The sequence below is a fragment of the Podarcis filfolensis genome (assembly GCF_964270895.1).
Source record: "Podarcis filfolensis genome assembly, chromosome: 9".
NCBI lineage: Eukaryota > Metazoa > Chordata > Lepidosauria > Squamata > Lacertidae > Podarcis > Podarcis filfolensis.
Window position 1 is genome coordinate 73,399,611 of NC_139610.1, and position 19,816 is coordinate 73,419,426.

Sequence of the window (19,816 nt, forward strand, 5' to 3'; positions counted from 1 at the left end):
GAACCAGGCAGAGGGCCTTCTTGGTAGTGGCACCCGCCCTGTGGAACGCCCTCCCACCAGATGTCAAAGAGAAAAACAACTACCAGACTTTTAGAAGACACCTGAAGGCAGCCCTGTTTAGGGAAGCTATTAATGTTTAATAGACTACTGTATTTTTATATTTTGTTGGAAGCTGCCCAGAGTGGCTGGGGAAATAAATAACAAATTATTATTATTATTTGGCCCCAGCACCTCTCAGTACAGAAATTCTGATGCCGCAAAGACATACCTCCACCTCCCCGCAGTCGCATTCCTCGCCGTCCTCCAGGAATCCGTTGCCGCATTTCTTGCCCACCACCAGGTCCTTGGTGTCGGGCATGTTGAAAAGACACATGCCACCCCCTCGGTGGAAGTAGCTCTCCAGTTGCTTCCGACTGCAGGAGCTGAAGACTTTCGGAAAGGGGTGGCTGCAGAGACACAGGCAAAGAGGGGCGACTGTCAATATTGATTAAGTGAATTTGCACACCGCCTTTCTTCTATAGATCTCAGAAAGGTTCACAACTTAAAAACACAAGATGAAAACAAATAATAATAACATAATAATAATAATAATAATAATAATAATAATAATAATAATAACAACAACAACAACAACCAGTGGGGCGCTTGAGGCGTAACGGACTTTCAGATTGCAAAAAGCTGGCATCATTGGATCAAGTTCATGCATTTTGTTGAATTAGTTAAACTGTGCAGTTTTAACTGTGCCGTAAATTGTCACTATTTTATTGTGTTACTAATTTTCGTGGTGGGACGTGCAAACTATATATATTGTTTATTTTATTTTAAATTGGTTAAAGATTGGAAATTCCTCATAGATTTTTTTGCATGAGAAAGAAAAAGAAATAATGATATCTGGATTTGAGGATTGAAGATAATGTTTGTTTACAGAAAGTGGCTTTGTTGGGGGTTAGATTTGATTGGACAAAGCGGATAGTTTTTTTAAAGCAGACACGTAAAGAATCGGAAGTTCTTTATTTTCTGAATCTGATTTTTCGATCTTTCTCTTTTAACCTCTTTCTACTCTATTTATCTCCCTCACCCTTTTTTTGTGTTTTTATTGTATCTAGAGAAAAGTCTTGGTTTGGTTTTCTTAAAAACAGGGTGGTGATGTTAAGTTTTTGTCTCTAAAAACCTTAATAAAATTTATTTTAAAAAATGAATAATGCTTTAAATAAGGTAGGGAGGGCACAGGGGATGAGTCTGTGGAACCGTAAAGTTTGGGACCCACTGCTCTAACCACTACACCCCACTGCCTCGCCCTCAGTCTCCTGGGATGGCGCTCTACCACGGAGCCAGGGCTTCTGCCCAAATGTGTGGCTTGTCCCTAGAGAAGCCTTGTCCCACTGCACCCATCCAGCCCAGAACCCTCTCTCCAAAACCGACTTCCTCCGTGTGATTTATTTTGGTGCCCTGAATCGCCTTGAAATCCGAGCCCCGTGGTCTCCTTGACATTTCTCCTTCCCCCTCGACAACGGCTCTTTTGTGCGACAGCCGATCCCGCCGCCAACGTCGGCGGCACGGACACAAGCACTGGGGCCCCCAAACCCTCCGTGTCTTTAAGTCTATAAACAGCCTCGTGCAGGGCGCTTTCCGGAGAGGAGAAAGGCTTCACTGTTTTGTGCCGGCTCCTCTCAACACGTCCGACAGACACGGAACAAGACCCTTGTTTCCCAACATGTGGCTTGCTTCCGAAAGACAACTGCACTCGATTCGCCCCCCCTTCTCTCGCCATTGTACATCTGTCTCCATTTTTGCATCCTTGCTGGCTGCAAGAAAACCGGATTTAATTTCTGGGGCTGGTAGTGCCATGCCCCTGGCTCCTGGGGTTCTGGATGGCAGCAGGGAAAATAAAGAAAGGGAAACACAGTTCCCAGGGTGGGTTAACAATCAATCGCTCTCCATAGGGAACTCTGGGAATTGTAGCTCTGAGAGGGGAATAGGGGGGTCTCCTAACATCTCTCAGCACTCTTAACAAATTATAGTTCCCAGTGGGGCGGAAGCAATGGCTGTTTAAAGTGGGCATCTAATTAAAAGACGCCTGCTTCTTGGCAGAAAAGCAATGACAAACCTAGACAGCATCTTAAAAAGCAGAGACATCACCTTGCCAACAAAGGTCCGTATAGTTAAAGCTATGGTTTTCCCAGTAGTGATGTATGGAAGTGAGACCTGGACCATAAAGAAGGCTGATCGCCAAAGAATTGATGCTTTTGAATTATGGTGCTGGAGGAGACTCTTGAGAGTCCCATGGACTGCAAGAAGATCAAACCTATCCATTCTGAAGGAAATCAGCCCTGAGTGCTCACTGGAAGGACAGATCCTGAAGCTGAGGCTCCGATACTTTGGCCACATCATGAGAAGAGAAGACTCCCTGGAAAAGACCCTGATTTTGGGAAAGATGGAGGGCACAAGGAGAAGGGGATGACAGAGGACGAGATGGTTGGATAGTGTTCTCGAAGCTACCAGCATGAGTTTGACCAAACTGCGGGAGGCAGTGGAAGACAGGAGTGCCTGGCATGCTCTGGTCCTTGGGTCACGAAGAGTCGGACACGACTAAACGACTAAGCAACAACAACACTGCCCAGTGTGTCACTGAGGTTTGACAAGCTCGTCTTTGGTTTCCCTGCCCCCAAACCTTCTTACCCAGTAGCAGCAGCCATGACGCAGCCACCCTGGGACGCCGTGGCCTCAACGCAGCATCCCTCAGGGTCGTGGCTCATGCCGAAGTTGTGGCCGATTTCGTGGGCCATGGTGGCGGCCGCTCCAATGGGCAGCTCTGAATGGTCCTGGGACAGAGGACTGTGGTCATCATTTTCATTATCATCATCGCCTAATTCATCCCCTGCCCTCTGCCAGGAGGTCCCAGGGCTGCGACAATTCAATCAAAACTAAAACAGGTTACAATCCCAGGAATTTTTTGGTGGGGTCCCTGAAAACACACAGCGAGGGGAAAGAGGTAGGTCTTCAGCAGGGCCGGATTTAGGTTTGATGAGGCCCTAAGCTACTGAAGGTAATGGGGCCCTTTATACGTCCAGCTGTCCTTTGCCATGAAACCAGTCCATGCAGAATGTAGGCACCCTATATATAGAAATGAGCAAACTAGTGATATCTTAGGGAGCAGGCTAGCAGGCGGGGCCCATTACAGTCATACCTTTGGTTACAGATGCTTCAGGCTGCGTTTTTTTGGATTACGGACGTGCCGAAACCCGGAAGTACCAGAACGGGTTACCTCCGGGTTTCGGCAGCCGCACATGCGCAGAAGCACTAAATCGTGCTTTGCGCATGCACAGAAATGCCGAATCGCAACCCGCGCGTGCGCAGACGCGGCGCTGCGGGTTGCGAATGTGCCTCCCACACGGATCACGTTCACAACCCGAGCATCCACTGTTCTTGCATAATAGGAGCCTACACAACACAAAACACTGTTGCTGTATGCAGGTTTTAGTTTATTTGTTTTTTATCTTATATTTTGGAGATGTACATCCAGGTTTTATTTCCTTTAAAAAATGGGGGGGCAAGAGAGTGGGGCCCTAAGCTATAGCTTGTTTAACTTTTACGTAAATCTGGCACTGGTCTTCAGCATTTGCCAGAAGCTGTACAGTGAAGGAGAAGGGGGGACGGGACACACATGCAGGGGAAACCTCTTCAGGCTAAAGGAGAGGAGAACATCATAGAATCATAGATTGGGGCCCCCAAAGGTCATCCAGTCCAACCCCCTGAAATGCAAGCAAAATCAGGGCCACATTTCAGGGGCTCAGGTTTGGCTGCAGAACCCCTTTTAGACAAACCAAACCAAATCTACCCTGTTCCTGCCCCTAAAACCCAACGATGCTTGTCGATACGTTCAGCGGACTCTCCTCCATTGGCAATTTTTAAGCAGACACTGGAGGGGTTCTTTAGTTTTGATTCTCGCATCGAAGCGGGTTGGACTAGATGACCTTTGCAGTTCCCTTCCAACCCTACAATTCAAAGATTCTCCAATATCTGGGGCCTTTTCCCTGCAGATATGGGATGGGAACCCCAAAGACACTGAGACCGGCGGCTAACTGAGGTTGCACCCGGCAGAACCCGACTCTTCCTTCCCCCAAAGCAAAGTGCCTCTTGCTCCCATGAACAAAGAGGATAATTTTGCGCAGTCGAAGGAGATGCTGTTGAGAAGCTTTCACCAACCAGATTGCCATCCTGTCCCTTGAAACTACAACTCCTGAAATATACTTGGAGTTGAGAGTGGATTTCATGCTCTTTATTCAGCTCATAGTGGTGAGGAGGAATGGAAGTTCCCCCAGAATGTCTGCTTTATATACATTATTTACACAATGGGCCCCATGTGATTGGCTAATTCTGGGATTCTCCTGTAGGCCAATCAGGTTGCGGATTCACTTCCACCTGGAGCTGGATTGGGTGGCTCTGGTGGACCAATCAGACTGCTGCATTTTGGATCCTATTGTTCTAGGACCAATCAGACTGCTGCATTCTGAATCCTATTGTTCTAGGACCAATCAGACTGCTGCATTCTGGATCCTATTGTTCTAGGGCCAATCAGACTGCTGCATTTTGAATCCTATTGTTCTAGGACCAATCAGACTGCTGCATTCCGAATCCTATTGTTCTAGGACCGATCAGACTGCTGCATTCTGAATCCTATTGTTCTAGGGCCAATCAGACTGCTGCATTCTGAATCCTATTGTTCTAGGACCAATCAGACTGCTGCATTCTGAATCCTATTGTTCTAGGACCAATCAGACTGCTGCATTTTGGATCCTATTGTTCTAGGGCCAATCAGACTGCTGCATTCTGGATCCTATTGTTCTAGGGCCAATCAGACTGCTGCATTCTGGATCCTATTGTTCTAGGACCAATCAGATTGCTGCATTCTGGATCCTATTGTTCTAGGACCAATCAGACTGCTGCATTCTGGATCCTATTGTTCTAGGGCCAATCAGACTGCTGCATTCTGGATCCTATTGTTCTAGGGCCAATCAGACTGCTGCATTCTGAATCCTATTGTTCTAGGGCCAATCAGACTGCTCCATTCTGAATCCTATTGTTCTAGGGCCAATCAGACTGCTGCATTTTGGATCCTATTCAACTCAATACATAACAACTCCCATCAGCCCCAGCCAGCTGATGGGAGTTGTAGTCCAAAACAGCAACCAGGTTCTGGAAGGTGGCTCTAGACAGCAAGAGGAGGATCGAGGAGCCGCGATCTTGTCCTTACCATGCTGACCCCGCCAGAGTTTTCCGCACTGCACATGCCCTCCAGCGGCGCCATCCCAATGGTCGTCCCGACAAAGGTCATCCCGCTGTGGAGACCGGAAAGGGAAGGGGGAAAACAGAGGGAAGAAACCTGAGGTCGATTTTTTAGGTTTCTTGCAACATGCAGTCAGTAGCAGTGGTTACATAACTTTCTGACCACTGCTCCATAGCTATTGTTGCTATACAATTCCATTCACCATATAGATGGAGTATGTACTTTTGATTTTATATTGAATTGGCATTATAGTTCATGCGTAGAAAGGTAAAGGTAAAGGGACCCCTGACCATTAGGTCCAGTCATTGCTGACTCCCGCCACTGCGGTGGGAAGGTAAACGGCGTTTCCATGCACTCTGGTTTCTGTCATGGTGTCCCGTTGTGACGGAAGTGGTATAGTCCTGCTGGCCACATGACCCGGAAAGCTGTCTGTGGACAAACGCCGGCTCCCTCGGCCTGAAAGCAAGATGAGCGCTGCAACCCCATAGTTGCCTTTGACTGGACTTAACCATCCAGGGGTCCTTCACCTTTACCTAACCTTACCTCTTCCACTTTAAATGTCAGTATTCCCTGGGAAGGGATGGTTTGAATCTGTGGTGTGGGTGTGCCTCTGAGCCCATTTGCCACCTCAGTGAATACTGGGAACTGTAGTTTGCTAAGGGCGCTAGGGATTTGTAGATCCACGAGGGTTAAGCTACAGTTCCCAGGATAAATGGGAAAACGCAATCGATAACAACACACACTGCGGCTGGAAAACTGCATTGCAAAATTCAGAGAAGCGCAAATTCTGGAGGATAGCTGCGTTTTGGTTCACGTACCGGTTTGGAAAAAATAATAATAATGGGTGGATCATTTCATTAAAATGCAGGGCAAGTGCCCTACACACACACACACACACACACACAACCCGCCCCCTAGCATGAGCCAGCTTATCGATGGCTGCTTCTGAAACGATGACTCACGTCAGCAGCTGGGCATTGTCGTGCTTCTTCCGAGCCTTCAGAGACTTTTTCCACTGCAGGAAGGACATGAGTGAGGCGTGAGCATCGCTGCTCAAGCTGCACTGGTCCCTCTCGGTCCAGACCTCCAGGCCGATCAAGGCCACTTTGATATTCAGGGACCTGTAAAACTGGGGAAGAGGAGCAGGAAGAGAGGAAGAGGGTTACAGTGGTGCCCCACAAGACGAATGCCTCGCAAGACGGAAAACTCGCTAGACGAAAGGGTTTTCCGTTTTTTGAGCTGCTTCGCAAGACGAATTTCCCTATGGGCTTGCTTCGCAAGACGAAAACGTCTCGCAAGTTTGTTTCCTTTTTCTTAACACCGTTAATACAGTTGCAACTTGACTTCGAGGAGCAACTCATAGAACGCAGTGTGCATAGTAGCCTTTTTTGAGGTTTTTAAAGACTTTGGTGATTTTTGAAGCTTTTCCAAAACTTCTTTTGCAGCCATTTGGTAAGTTAAGCTTTTAAAACTTTTTGGGGGGGGGTTGGATTTTGGGTTGGGGTGTTTGGAATTCAAGGACTTGGTGTTGGGGAGGGGTTTGCAAGAATCTGGAAGCTTGTGTGTGTTTTTTCTGCATTTTTATGATTTTTTGTGACCATTGGGGCACTCTGCTGTTTTTTAAAAAAAATTCTGGATTTGAATTTCTGTGTGCTGGGTGGCTGGGGGAACAGTTGGGGAGGGGTTTGCAAGAATCTGGAAGCTTGTTTTTTTCCCCTGCATTTTTATGATTTTCTGTGACCATTGGGCACACATCGCAACCCACGTGTGTGCAGATGCGCAGATGTCAGTTGCGAACGCTGCAGGCTGCGAACGTGCATCCCGCACGGATCACGTTTGCAACCCAAGCGTCCACTGTACTTCAATCTGTAGAGCTGGCCCTGTTACAGGTGCCAGATAATACCCCGCTCTGCATTTGTAAGAAATCAATCTTTCAGTGTGGCAGCACCTCTGGAACTCACCGCCTATTGAGGCAATTTCACTGTACACTTTCTGGCACCTGCTAAAGGCCTCTTTGTTTCTCAGGCAAGCCTCCCTGGACATTATTAGCATTGCTTTGTATTAAATTTGTATACCACCCTTCGTTCGAAGATCGCAGGGCGGTTCACCACGTAAAAATGCAATATGTATTTTAAAACCAATAACCTCCCCCCCCCCAAAAAAAAACACATTTAGAATGTTGGCGTATGTTTTAATCTGCTCTTAGTTTATTGCGGATTTTGTCTTTTGCAAATTTTAAAGAGTTCATAAGAGTTTGAAGGGACCACTGGGGTCATCTAGTCCAACCCCCTGCAAGGCAAGAGTCTTTTGTCCAGTGTGGAACTCGAACCCATAACCTTGAGGTTAAGAGCCTCGTGCTCTAACTGACAGATATCCTGGCTTCCAGTTGTTTTTACTGATAGTTTTATTGGCTTGTTCTCTTTGTAAGCTGCTTGGAGGGTTTTGCTTTTTGAAATCAAGCCGTGTATAACTTTACTATACGAAATAAATAAGCGTGCTGTTAGCCCCCCAACACTGTTAAGTCAGGCATAATAATAATAATTAATAATAATAAATTTTTATTTATACCCCGCCCTTCCCGGTTCAGAAAACTGGGCTCAGGGCGGCTAACAACAAATTTAAACACTTAATTACAGAAGCAGCAGAAAATACAGTATAAAAATGTGAATAACAATAAAGTTCAAAGTTCAGAAATCAATTTGGGGGAAATCCATCTAATAAGCATTAGATAGTCACCAGGGCTAGCTGGCTGAATTAGTCCTACTTGGGCCAGCGAGGAGGCCAGGGGAGAATTAGCTGTGGGGTCTCAGAGCGGGTGATCTTCATAAAAGGGGAGGGGGAGGGAAGAGAAGGGAAATAAAAGAGAAGGCTGAAATCAAATTAAAGGCCAGGCAGAATAGCTCTGTCTTACAGGCCCAACGGAAGGAGGTTAAATCCTGCAGGGCCCTAGTCTCATGGGACAGAGCATCCCACCAGGTCAGAGCCACCACTGAGAAGGCCCCGACCCTGGTGGAGGATAGTCTGACTTCCTTAGGGCCCGGGACCTCTAAACTATGGTTATTCATGGACCTGAAGGTCCTCTGCGGGGCAGACCAGTAGAGGCGGTCCCGTAAATACGAGGGCCCTAAGCCTATGGTCCTCCACAACCCCCTGGGACTGGCGGCTGGTCCATTAGGGCAGGTGGGGCCCTGCCCCACTAATCTCAGTGCGCCAGCCCCACCTGCTTAACTTTTCCTTTACATCCAGCCCAGATGGCCAACTTCCCCTTCCTTAGTCTCTGCACTGGCCTTGTAGAACTCAGCCCGGAGGAAGAGGACAAAACCAGAATTATTTGGCTCGGGCTCTCGTTGCCTCTGGCGCCACCTAGTGTCGGACTCCCTGCCTCCTGCCCTACCAGGTCTGATTTGCACCAGCCACCACTGTTGTGGACAACCACTCCCAGCAGACCTGACCACCGCTCCCTGATCATTGGTGGGGCTGATGGGAGTCATAGTGCAAAACACCCGGAGGGCACCAGGTTGGGGGCAGCTTGGTCTGCGCTGACTTATAGCACCTCTTCAGGTTTCAGAATGGAGCGGTCCTCAATTAGCTCGGCTGGTAAGAGTGCAGTGCTGATAACGCCAAGGTTATGGCCTGATCCTGATCAAATCATAGGATGCTGCAATGCTGGAATATGCAGCTGTCCCTTCCGGGATCGAACCTGCAACCTTGGCGTTGTCAGCATCATGCTTTAACCCACCGAGCTATCCAGCTCCAGGGCTCTTTTCATGGGCTTATGTCCTTGATGTTCAGAATAGGTAGCTGGATAACCCAAGTTTTGCTGATTGTCTCTATTACCTTGTCTACGTAATTCGCGATCTCCAAGATCCGTTGCTTGGTGTGCCCCAGATTTTGCTTTTGAGATGCAAACTGGGAAAGAGACGGTGGAAGAGAAAGGGGAAAGGGAAAAAAAGAGAGGCAAAGGAACAAATTTAGGGACAGTTCTTCAGCCGAAACTAACACACACTGCTGGATGCTCTTTGAAGAATTACTTCCCCCACGATGCATGGAATATGTGAGAATGACTGCGCTTAAATTCAGAAGGATCTGTCTTCATCCAACCAGCAGGTCCCAAACTTTATCAAGCCTTTGGTTCCTTAAACTTACCCCCAGTTCCCCCTACCCTAGAAGAAGCATTATTCAGAATAGCAGTTTGCATGTCCCGGTAAGAAATATTATTATATTTCTATACCACCTTTCATCTGTAGACCTCAACATGGTCTACAGATAAAAATACAAGGTAAAAACACAAAATACATAATGAAAACAAGAACAATACAATACAATAACCCCCCAGTCCTTGGATAAAGGGAAGTATATAGATAATAAAAGTTACAACAACAACAACACATTCAAAGCATTCCCCCAAGAATCCTGGATACAATAAAATTCAAAATACACTTTTAAAATTCAAAACACACTTTTGAAATTCAAAGCAGTCACAACTGATTCACACTTATTCAGAATCTAATTGACACCAATCATTTTAACTCATTCAACAAATTCGATCCAATCTCACTGCCCCATTGGGGGGGAAGTACCGCCCACTTTTGGGAACGACCGTTCCAGACCATCCTTCATCTGCCTGGTGCTTTCCTGGTGTAGTTCTGGACTACAACTCCCATCATCCCCAGCCATCGCTGATGGGAGCTGGTAGCCCAAAACATCTGGCAGGAACCAGGTTGGAACAGGTGGACGTCAACAACAGCAGAAGACTTGTCCTGCTTGTGGTCTTGCCAGGGACATCTGGTCGGGGACCTGACATGAGCTTTGGGCATTCAGGAAGCTTCATGAAGCCCCTGGCTTCTCCAAGCACAGAAGGAGAGCAGGGCTCCTGCTCGATCCTGGGCCATCTCTTGGGGGAAAAACACACTCCCCAGCAGAAAGCTGGAAAATGCATTTGTGGACCCTCATATCTTGTCACTTCTCATTAAGCATTGTGCGCCACAAGACCAGGCTAAGAGCACAAAGGCTGGCAAGATCTGGGCTGCTGGGAAGGTGGGCTTTGGAGTCTCTGCATGACTGGACCACTCAGTTCACAGAGGAATTGTACAAAACCCTATTTCTACCCATGCTACCTGACAGCAATGTGATGTATGGAAGTGAGGGCTGGACCATAAAGAAAGCTGATTGCCGAAGAATTGATGCTTTTGAATTCTGGTGCTGGAGGAGACTCTTGAGAGTCCCATGGACTGCAAGAAGATCTAACCTATCCATTCTGAAGGAAATCAGCCCTGAGTGCTCACTGGAAGGACAGATCCTGAAGCTGAGGCTCCAAGACTTTGGCCACCTCATGAGAAGAGAAGACTCCCTGGAAAAGACCCTGATGTGGGGAAAGATGGAGGGCACAAGGAGAAGGGGACGACAGAGGACGAGATGGTTGGACAGTGTTCTCGAAGCTACCAACATGAGTTTGACCAAACTGCGGGTGGCAGTGGAAGACAGGAGTGCCTGGCGTGCTCTGGTCCATGGGGTCACGAAGAGTCGGACATAACTAAACGACTAAACAACAACAACCTGACAGCAAAAATTCTCACCAGGGTGTAGTCTGCAACAATGAAGAGCTCCATGTATTTCAGGGTTCTCCAGGCATCTCTCCTTTTCTGAAAGATAAATTTACTCAGTGTCACCAGGAAGGAAGGTATTAAGGAAGGAAAAGCAACTATTGTGGTGATCCTCGCCAGGGCCGGATTAAGACCTTTAGAGGCCCTAAGCACTGAAAAGATTTTGGTGTCCTCAGATATGTCACATTCAAAATACAAACAATATACCGTAAAATAAAATTTTATTTTTCAAAACCTACAGTACAATGGAAAATAATGTTCATTTTGGTATTGGTGGATTTCGGTGGTGCTAACCTAAATTTCTGGCATATGGTTGAATCATTTCCATGAATTACTGGCACAGCCTGGACGCGACTCGCGACTCGGGAGCCACACCAGGGTTCAAATCCCCACTCAGCCACAAAACTCGGTGGGCAACCTTGGCCAGCCATTGCCCCTCAGTCTGACCTACCTCAAGAGTTTGGATTTGATATCCTGCTTTATCACTACCTGAAGGAGTCTCAAAGCGGCTAACATTCTCCTTTCCCTTCCTCCCCCACAACAAACACTCTGTGAGGTGAGTGGGGCTGAGAGACTTCAGAGAAGTGTGACTAGCCCAAGGTCACCCAGCAGCTGCATGTGGAGGAGCGGGGAATCGAACCCGGTTCACCAGATTAGGAGTCTACCGCCCTTAACCACTACACCACACTGGATCTCGTTGTTGTGGGGTGGGTGAGAGCCAGGGAACGCCACCTTGAGCTCTGGAAAGGTTTATTTATTTATTTAATCATTTTTTCAATACAAACAACAACCGCAAAAGACACATACAACAAAAACCATAACAAGACTAATAACACAATTTGACAATTCAGATTTGAGTACACTGATATACCTATGACTACACCTTTTTAACAATATTTCCCCACCTCCCCTCCCCCTACTTCCCACCACTATCCGCCTCTTATCACTTAAATATTCCTTCCAGATTTCTTCATATTTATCCGTTCTTAATTTGCGTCAGCATGCAATTCGTTCGTATGTAGCTAATCTGTCCATATTATCAATCCATGTGCTCAATGGAATCTTTTTGCAGCTCTTCCAATTCATCAAAACAAGTTTTTTTGCTTCTAATATAGCACGGTACATCCATTTATTTATTTTTGACCACTTGTAATCTCCCACGTTTCCGGAATATAATTTAGAATTCAATTCAATTCCCTTATCCTTGCCGGAAAGGTGAGATGAACAAAAACCTGTTAGCTTTCAAATCTGGGATGCTGCCCTGTCCACTTATCGCGCGCAAAGGCTTACCCGCTGATGTGCAGACGGTTTGAAGGACCGGGCGATATCGGCTACGCTGCTTTGCATCTGGTCACCATGCCCACAGGTCCCGCCTTTGATTGGCAGGTGTTCTGCCCTATAGACGACGTGAGGCTCAGAGTCCGGGCTGGCTGGGGGTTTCAGGTAGTAGCTATCGTTGTGGTTGAGCGTGATCAGGCCACTGGCGGAAGAACAAAAGAGCACGATTGGAACAACAGCCGCCATCTTTAACAAAGAGTCTGGGGAATTTATAATTCATCTTTTCAATTATTTCAATTCAAAATCATCATCATCATCTTACAATGACATGAAACCTCCTGCAGCTGCTATTATTATTATTACTATTATTATTATTATTATTAAAGTTTTTAATGTTTGATGTTTTATCGTGTTTTTAATATTCTGTTGGGAGCCGCCCAGAATGGCTGGGGAAACCCAGCCAGATGGGTGGGGTATAAATTCTTCTTCTTCTTCTTCTTCTTCTTCTTCTTCTTCTTCTTCTTCTTCTTCTTCTTCCTCTTCCTCTTCCTCTTCCTCTTCCTCTTCCTCTTCCTCTTCTTCTTCACCCACCCCTCACCCTAAGGCCTCTGGGCAGGTTACAATATTAAAACACAATATTAAAAACCATTTAAAGAAAAGAACAACAGCCGTGATCAGGAAAGAAACGTCACAAGGTGACGTGTGCAGGTGTTATGCAGCTCCTATAAACAGTGCCGGTTGTGCATATCTAGGTGCATATGGAGCAAAGTGATCTCGTAGATAAACAGGTCCAAAGTTGCTAAGGACTTTATACCGTGGTACTTTGGGTTACAGACACTTCAGGTTACAGACTCCGCTAACCCAGAAATAGTACCTCGGGTTAAGAACTTTGCTTCAGGATGAGAACAGAAATTGTGCTCCGGCGGCGCGGCAGCAGCTGGAGGCCCCATTAGCTAAAGTGGTGCTTCAGGTTAAGAACAGTTTCAGGTTAAGAATAGACCTCCAGAACGAATTAAGTTCTTAACCCAAGGTACCACTGTATATAAGGGACGCGGGTGGCGCTGTGGGTTAAACCACAGAGCCTAGGACTTGCTGATCAGAAGGTTGGCGGTTCGAATCCCCGCGACAGGGTCGCACCTGGTCCTTCAGGGGCACAATTACCCCATTCAGGACCAGGGAGTCCCCCACACCCATCTACCCTGTCCCCCAAAAACAGCACTTCTGTCTTGTCAGGATTCAACCTCAATCTGTTAGCTGCCTTCCATCCTCCAACCGCCTCCAGACACTCCACAAGCAATCGTTTCTCCACCGCCTGCAAGCTCACCTGCATTTTTAAGCCCCAGATGCCCATGAACCTGGAACTTTCACCATTGCAAAGCAAACCCTGCGTGGCTCGAAATTTTGGTGGGCAAGGTGACAGGAGACAAGACTAAAGAATGGGACTCAAACACGGGGAGGCTCAGGACCAAACGCTCCACTCAGGCATTAAGCTGAATGCAAAAAGATGCCGCCCAATCGCCACATCTCAGCCCAGCCCGCATTGCAGGGCTGTTGTGAGCTACACAGAGCCAGGGCTGGTGTTTCAGGGAAGCAGGGAAGCAGGGAGATCGGTCAAGACAAAGCAAACGATGAATAAATTCACCCAGCCTGCACATTCCAGTCCTAAAAGCTTTGTTTTTCCCCGAACTACGTTCTTCTGGCTTTCCACAATTACTCCAGGCGAAAGGAATGTCTGTGCTTCTGTTGTGGCTGGCCTGAGCTTACCACTCTGTAAGACGGACGGGGAAGGGTGAGGGGTGCAAGCTTACTGAAGTTGCCTCAGTAACTTCCTCCCCAGAGCTCCCTCTTCCCACGCAAACAGCCCAGAATAGGAGGCTGGTCCATGAGGGCAGTGCCGCATCGACCTTGACTTAAACCTCTCAGTGGGTGGCTCTACCTGTCGTTGGCTCTGGCGCCCCCTACTGCTGGTCTCCACGCCTCTTGCCCAACTGGTCTCAATGAGCCCCAGGCCCCGCCTATGTGCCAGGATCGCATTGCCCCAGTTCAACTCTAGATGGCGATGTTTAAGCTGCTGGGAAGGTGGGCTTTGGAGAGCCCACAACCCTGTGAGGTTGTCCATTCCAAGCAGTGTCACAGAGGCAACAAGCTAACCCACTCCCTTCCATCCCACGGACCCGATTTAAATTGCCACAAACACCTTTCTGGTTTTTGAGAAAGAAAAATCGGATTGGGAGCGCTGCACCCAAAGCTCTCCTCCCACCTACATGGCACATCTGATGCCTGCAAATTGAGACTAGGCACCCTTTGGAAACCCCAATCCTACAACACTGTAGATAGATAGATAGACAGACAGACAGACAGACCCCTGTTGGGGTGGGGAAACAGACAAAAATAACCCAGCTTCTGTTTTTGCAAGGAGATAAATCTAAAGCAGTGCTGGCCAAACTTGGGTCTCCTGCTGTTTTGGGACTACAATACCCATCATCCCTGACCACTGGGTCCTGTTAGCTAGGGATGATGGGAGCTGTAGTCCCAAAACAGCTGGAGGGCCAAGTTTGGCCAAGACTGATCTAAAGAACCTCAGGCGTTTTCTAAACATTTAGAAACAAGAAGGGGCTTGGGGAAATCAGGGAGCTTTGCAATGATTTGCTATGCAGCTAGAGAGAAGCAGCATGGGAGCTGGTTGCAGGTTTCATCCCGGAATGGGACGGCGGAATATTCCTGCAGGGGGTGGGACTAGTTGATTCTCAGGATCCCTTTCCAGGTCTACAATTCTATGATTGAAGAAAGGACAGACAGACAGACAGACAGACAGACAGACAGACAGACAGACAGAGAGGACACAAGACGGTGCCTTATAGTGAGTCAGACCATTGGGTCCATTTGGCTCAGTATCATCTACACTGACTTGTTGTTCCTCTCCCAGCCATGTTTGGAGCCGCTAGCAGCAGGAATCGAACCTGAGACCTTCTGCAGGAAAAGCAGGGTCTCTGCTGCTGAGCTGCAGCCCTTCCCCAGAGGGAACAGAGGGACCCTTGCAGGATGCAAGAAATGGGATCTGCAAGAGATTGGACCCCCCTCCCAGTTCAGCCGCAGCCTCCAGGACACAGGGCGACTCTCCAGCTAGCGCAAGTCATCTGAGTGTCCGCTGACATCCTGACTCCAGAATGAGTTTTGTGTGTGTGTGAGAGAGCGTGTGCGCATAGCTGAGAGATGACCTCACCCGCCGGCATTCCTCAAGATGCTGCTCAGGCCCAGGAGTTATTTTGAGTCACAGAATCCTGGAGTTGTGGAGCTGCGAGGGACCCCCAGGGATCATCCAGCCCAACCCCCTTGGAATGCAGGGATCTCGGCTCGAGCACCCATGACGGGTGGCCAACCAAACTGTGCTTCGAAACCTCTAAGGAAGGAGAGCCCACAGTCTCCCGAGAAGGACCGTTACCCTGTCAAACAGCTCTCGCCGTTCTTCCTGATATTCAGTCGGAATCTCCTTTCTTGTGAAAGGAACCGTGGGGTTGGGAGTGATAATAATAATTATAATAATAATAATGCAGGGGTCCTGCCCACAGTCGTCCCTGGGTGGACTCGAACCACCAACCTTCTGGTTAACAGCCAGACACCCTGACCCACTGCACCACAGAGACCTCAAACTACGTTTTCCCGGATGGAAGACGGAGAGGTCTTTGTGGTTTCGTGGTTTTGTGTTTTGGTGCGCATTTTGTATTCCCCCTTTTTGTAATTTTCTGCTGCAAACCACCCTGGCATCTTCAGAGGAAGGGCGGTTTACGAATTCAAGAAATAAATAAATAATGGCAGGGGGTCAGACTAGGTATCCCAGGGGGGTCCCTTCCAGCTCTGCGATTCTATGCGGCCCCGTACTTTTGCATGGATGGAATCACAGCCTGCCGGACGGAGGGAAGGAGGAGACGCACCGATTGCTCCGCCCACTTTTGCATCTGGCCACGCCCACCACCGGATTTCCACCACCCTGGAATGGGAATGTGTCCCACGGGGTGTGTGTGGAAAAAGGTTGCTTGTTTATTTATCGCACAATATTGGAAGCAATTTAAAACAACTTGCAGTCCTAAAAACAAGGAGAGCCAGGGCAAAGGGGTGAGTCTTCAGCATCCTCCGGAAGCTGTGCAATGAAGGTGCTACGTAGTTCCTCCTTTCGCCTGTGGAAAGGAGTTCCACAGGTCAGGGGCCACCACAGAGAAGGCCCTCTCCCACGGGGCTCCCTTTGAGCTTCCGCTTCCGAGGGTGGAGGAAATAGCAAGAGGACACAAAAAATCCCCCATCTCCATTTCTGGGACAGAATGACTCCGTGAGACTGTTCAACTGGCTTTCATGAGATAAGGTTGAATTGCCTGATGGCCTTGGGCCTAATTCTATTCTTCTCCAGATAACATTCCAAATACCCTTATCAAAAGCCACTTGAGGTCATTTCATTCCTCCATCCCAAGGTTTGGGGTTCGGGCAAGGGGGAAAGTCACAGCGGGATTTCCCCCAAACCAGCCAGGATCCAAACAAATACCCCCACCCTGTGGGTCCAGTTTGGAAGGGAAATGGTTTATGCCCTTATTTCACAAATCACTTCCCATAAAACACCCCAAAGCGATTTAATGATACAATGAAAACATACAGAAACACAGTTTCGTCCAGTGCTGATGCAAACCAGATTCAAAGTGTCTGCTTGCTGGGAAAAGAAGGAAGGTCTGAAATAATCATTAGAAAGATAAGAGATGGCGTCTGCCTGATATGTCGCAGAAGGGAATTCCAAAGGTAAACGGATGACCAAACAAAAGATCCCATTCTTACACCCTTTGTAATTTGGTGCTGGGACTTAGCTCTTGAAAAAGTCTGTGTGAGGGGTGAATTTTTTACATAGTAGTAAGTAATAGTAATTCATTATTTGTACCCCACCCATCTGGCTGGGTTTCCCCAGCTACTTGGGGGGCTTCCAACAAAGATTAAAAATACATTAAAATGTCACACATTAAAAACTTCCCTGAACAGGGCTGCCTTCAGATGTCTTCTAAAAGTCAGATAGTTGTTTATTTCCTTGACATCGGGTGGGAGGGAGTTCCACAGGGTGGGCGCCACCACCGAGAAGGCCCTCTGCCTGGTTCCCTGTAACTTCTCTTCTCGCAGGGAGGGAACCACCAGAAGGCCCTCGGAGCTGGACCTCAGTGTCCGGGTAGAACGATGGGGGTGGAGACGCTCCTATACATAGCAGCGAGGCGGGGAATGGGCAGCTTGGTGTAGTGGTTAGAGTCCACTGCAGGGGGTTGGACTAGATGACCCTTGGTGTCCCTTCCAACTCTTATAGTTCTAGAATTCTATGTGTCAGATGAAGACCTGGAAGAGGTCAGGGTTTGAATCCCTGCAGAGCCACGAAATTCACCGGGTGTGACCTCAAGGGCTGGTCGCTGCCTCTCGGCCTAACCTACCTCACAGGGTTGTTGTGTGGAGATTAAAGCAAGGAGAGGGAGAACCATGCATGCCACCTTGGGCTCCTCAGAGGAAAAAGTGAGCTATAAATGTAATTAATAAATACATGGCAATATTGTTGATTAGACTGGCCAGGTTGCAGGTTCAATTCCCGCATGGAACAGCTGCATATTCCTCCTGCAGGGGGTTGGACTGGATGACCCTCAGGGTCCCAACTCCACAATTCTATGATATTTTAAGGCAAAACCACCACGACTAAGAAGTCTTTAAATCGCGCCCCCTGCAAAAAAAATGAATACAATCTTCAGGGGCCATTTTCACACCAACAGACAAACAAATTTCAACCAGGTCAAAGATTCCGGATAAACGCTAGACACAATCGCTGGTCAATTCCAAGACTGATATGGTGGGAGAGCAAGGAAGCTCTGTCTAAGTCACCCAGAAGGATTTAGGTATATCAGAAGGAGCGAGAGGATGGCCGTCCTCGCAGGGAAGGCCAGTGGCTATTAAAACCCAGTCTCCTCACATCACTTTTCTTACCTGATTCCAGAGCAGGTACTGAGGACCACCCAGGAGCCCTCGTACCCTCGGACGTGGCCATGGTAGTAGCAGTGTTCCTGGAATCAGAGGGAACAGATGGGAACTGTGGGTTAGGCTGGTAGTTTTCTGCAGGGAAAATTGTGCAGATTTTATATGCAAATCTGAGAGGTGGTCAGATGAACTGAAATCGGCCAGGGTGTCGAGATTTTGGATTTTGAAAAGCAGCAAAATTCCATCATGGATTTTTTAAAAAATCATTATTATCAGTCTAAATCATGGGTAGGCAAACTAAGGCCCAGGGGCCGGATCCGGCCCAATCACCTTCTCAATCCGGCCCACGGACGGTCCAGGAATCAGGCCCCCTGCTGAAAAAGTCTGCTGACCCCTGGTCTAAATTTTAACCCAACCCAACCCCCTTTACTCTAGTGCAAACCTAATTAGAATATACATTTGAGTACCCATTGCAAAATTCAGAGAATGTTGAAGAGAAGCTGTGGTTTGGTCCGTGCATCGTTTAGGAAAGTGCAAATTGTGATTGTTAAAAGAAATTTATTCTTGTTATTGTTTCTACTTCCTGGCTTTTAATTGCAGGCTGAATATCAGCAGCCCTATTCTGCATGTGCTATGTGGATTTTGCTGTATAGAGCTTCCAGGTTCAGGAGAAATATACCTTTGAATACTAGTTCACTGCGCAATGGCGGTAAACGCCAGCAAGCTGTCTATGCAGGCCATCTTGTGCTTCTTTGCAACAAAAGGTAAGCAACACATCCCTCCTGTCCTCAAGGTTTTTAATGCTAAAGTTAGAGCTCAACTGCACTATGGAATTTCAATCAATAAAGTGCAGGCAGACTTTCTATTTAAGATTTTTGCTGTCCCACACTGCGTATCCTACGCAGCCCTGTGTCTAGAGAGGGGCCAACATAAGCTAGAGACAGTTGCCTGGACGAGTTTTCTTTCATGTTGGCTAAACATTTGTTTTTCAGCTGACAAAGATACTTTACTTCGTGAAGTTCCATCTGACTCCTTCCCTTCCCCAGGGCTACAACTGTTTTGCACAAAGATACGGCAACTCGGGCTTTCAGAGGATCTCCTGGGTGCTGTGGCTTTTCCAAACTAATCTCGGTAGTGGAAAAAATATGTTCCCTTCTTTATTTTCAACTCTCTTGGGTGCAGGGATTTAACCCAAATTATCTACCATTTTTGTTTAACCCGCAAGAAAGAAGGGCTTTTTCGCTGGCTAGGTTCAATTCTAATCCTTCTAACCTCCTTTGGGGTAGGTTTGCGGGTATGGCAGAAGGAGATAGGATCTGCCCGTGTGATGCCCACCTGGTGGAAACTCTAGCTCATATGGCCCTTAAATGTATAACGTATCATGATCTCCGCCAACAACTTTTAGACCAGCTCTGTATCCCAATATGGAAACCAGAGACAGAGGTTATACGCTTCTTATTACAGGGGAGAGCTCAGGAGCTCACCAGGACAGTAGCTAAGTTCCTCTATTTGATTTTTCGCCGCCGAAATACGCTACAGGATCCTGCCCTTGCTGGAGACCCATAGAGGTGAAATAGAGTGCTCGCCTCCTTTTCTTCCCTTTGGCAAATGACTGTACTGTTGGAATGGCGACGAGATCGCACTGGCCTATTTATTCTGAATGTTT

At 47.6% G+C, this 19,816-nt stretch overlaps 1 protein-coding gene across 3 annotated transcripts in view; it reads right to left on the reverse strand.

The window, feature by feature from the left end:
- ADAM33 (ADAM metallopeptidase domain 33) overlaps nt 1-19,816 on the reverse strand; it is a 94,369-nt gene that overhangs the window by 27,090 nt on the left and 47,463 nt on the right. For all 3 annotated transcript variants that reach the window (XR_014538424.1, XM_083571122.1, XM_083571123.1), the window contains exons 5-12: nt 18,160-18,236; nt 12,181-12,370; nt 10,864-10,929; nt 9,125-9,196; nt 6,250-6,416; nt 5,255-5,339; nt 2,680-2,822; nt 269-446 (exon numbers count right to left, since the gene is read on the reverse strand). Coding sequence is in view for 2 of the 3 variants with exons in the window: in XM_083571122.1 (XP_083427248.1) it covers nt 269-446; nt 2,680-2,822; nt 5,255-5,339; nt 6,250-6,416; nt 9,125-9,196; nt 10,864-10,929; nt 12,181-12,370; nt 18,160-18,236 (978 nt within the window). In the remaining variant the exon portion in view is untranslated. The remainder of the gene's footprint in view (nt 1-268; nt 447-2,679; nt 2,823-5,254; nt 5,340-6,249; nt 6,417-9,124; nt 9,197-10,863; nt 10,930-12,180; nt 12,371-18,159; nt 18,237-19,816) is intronic.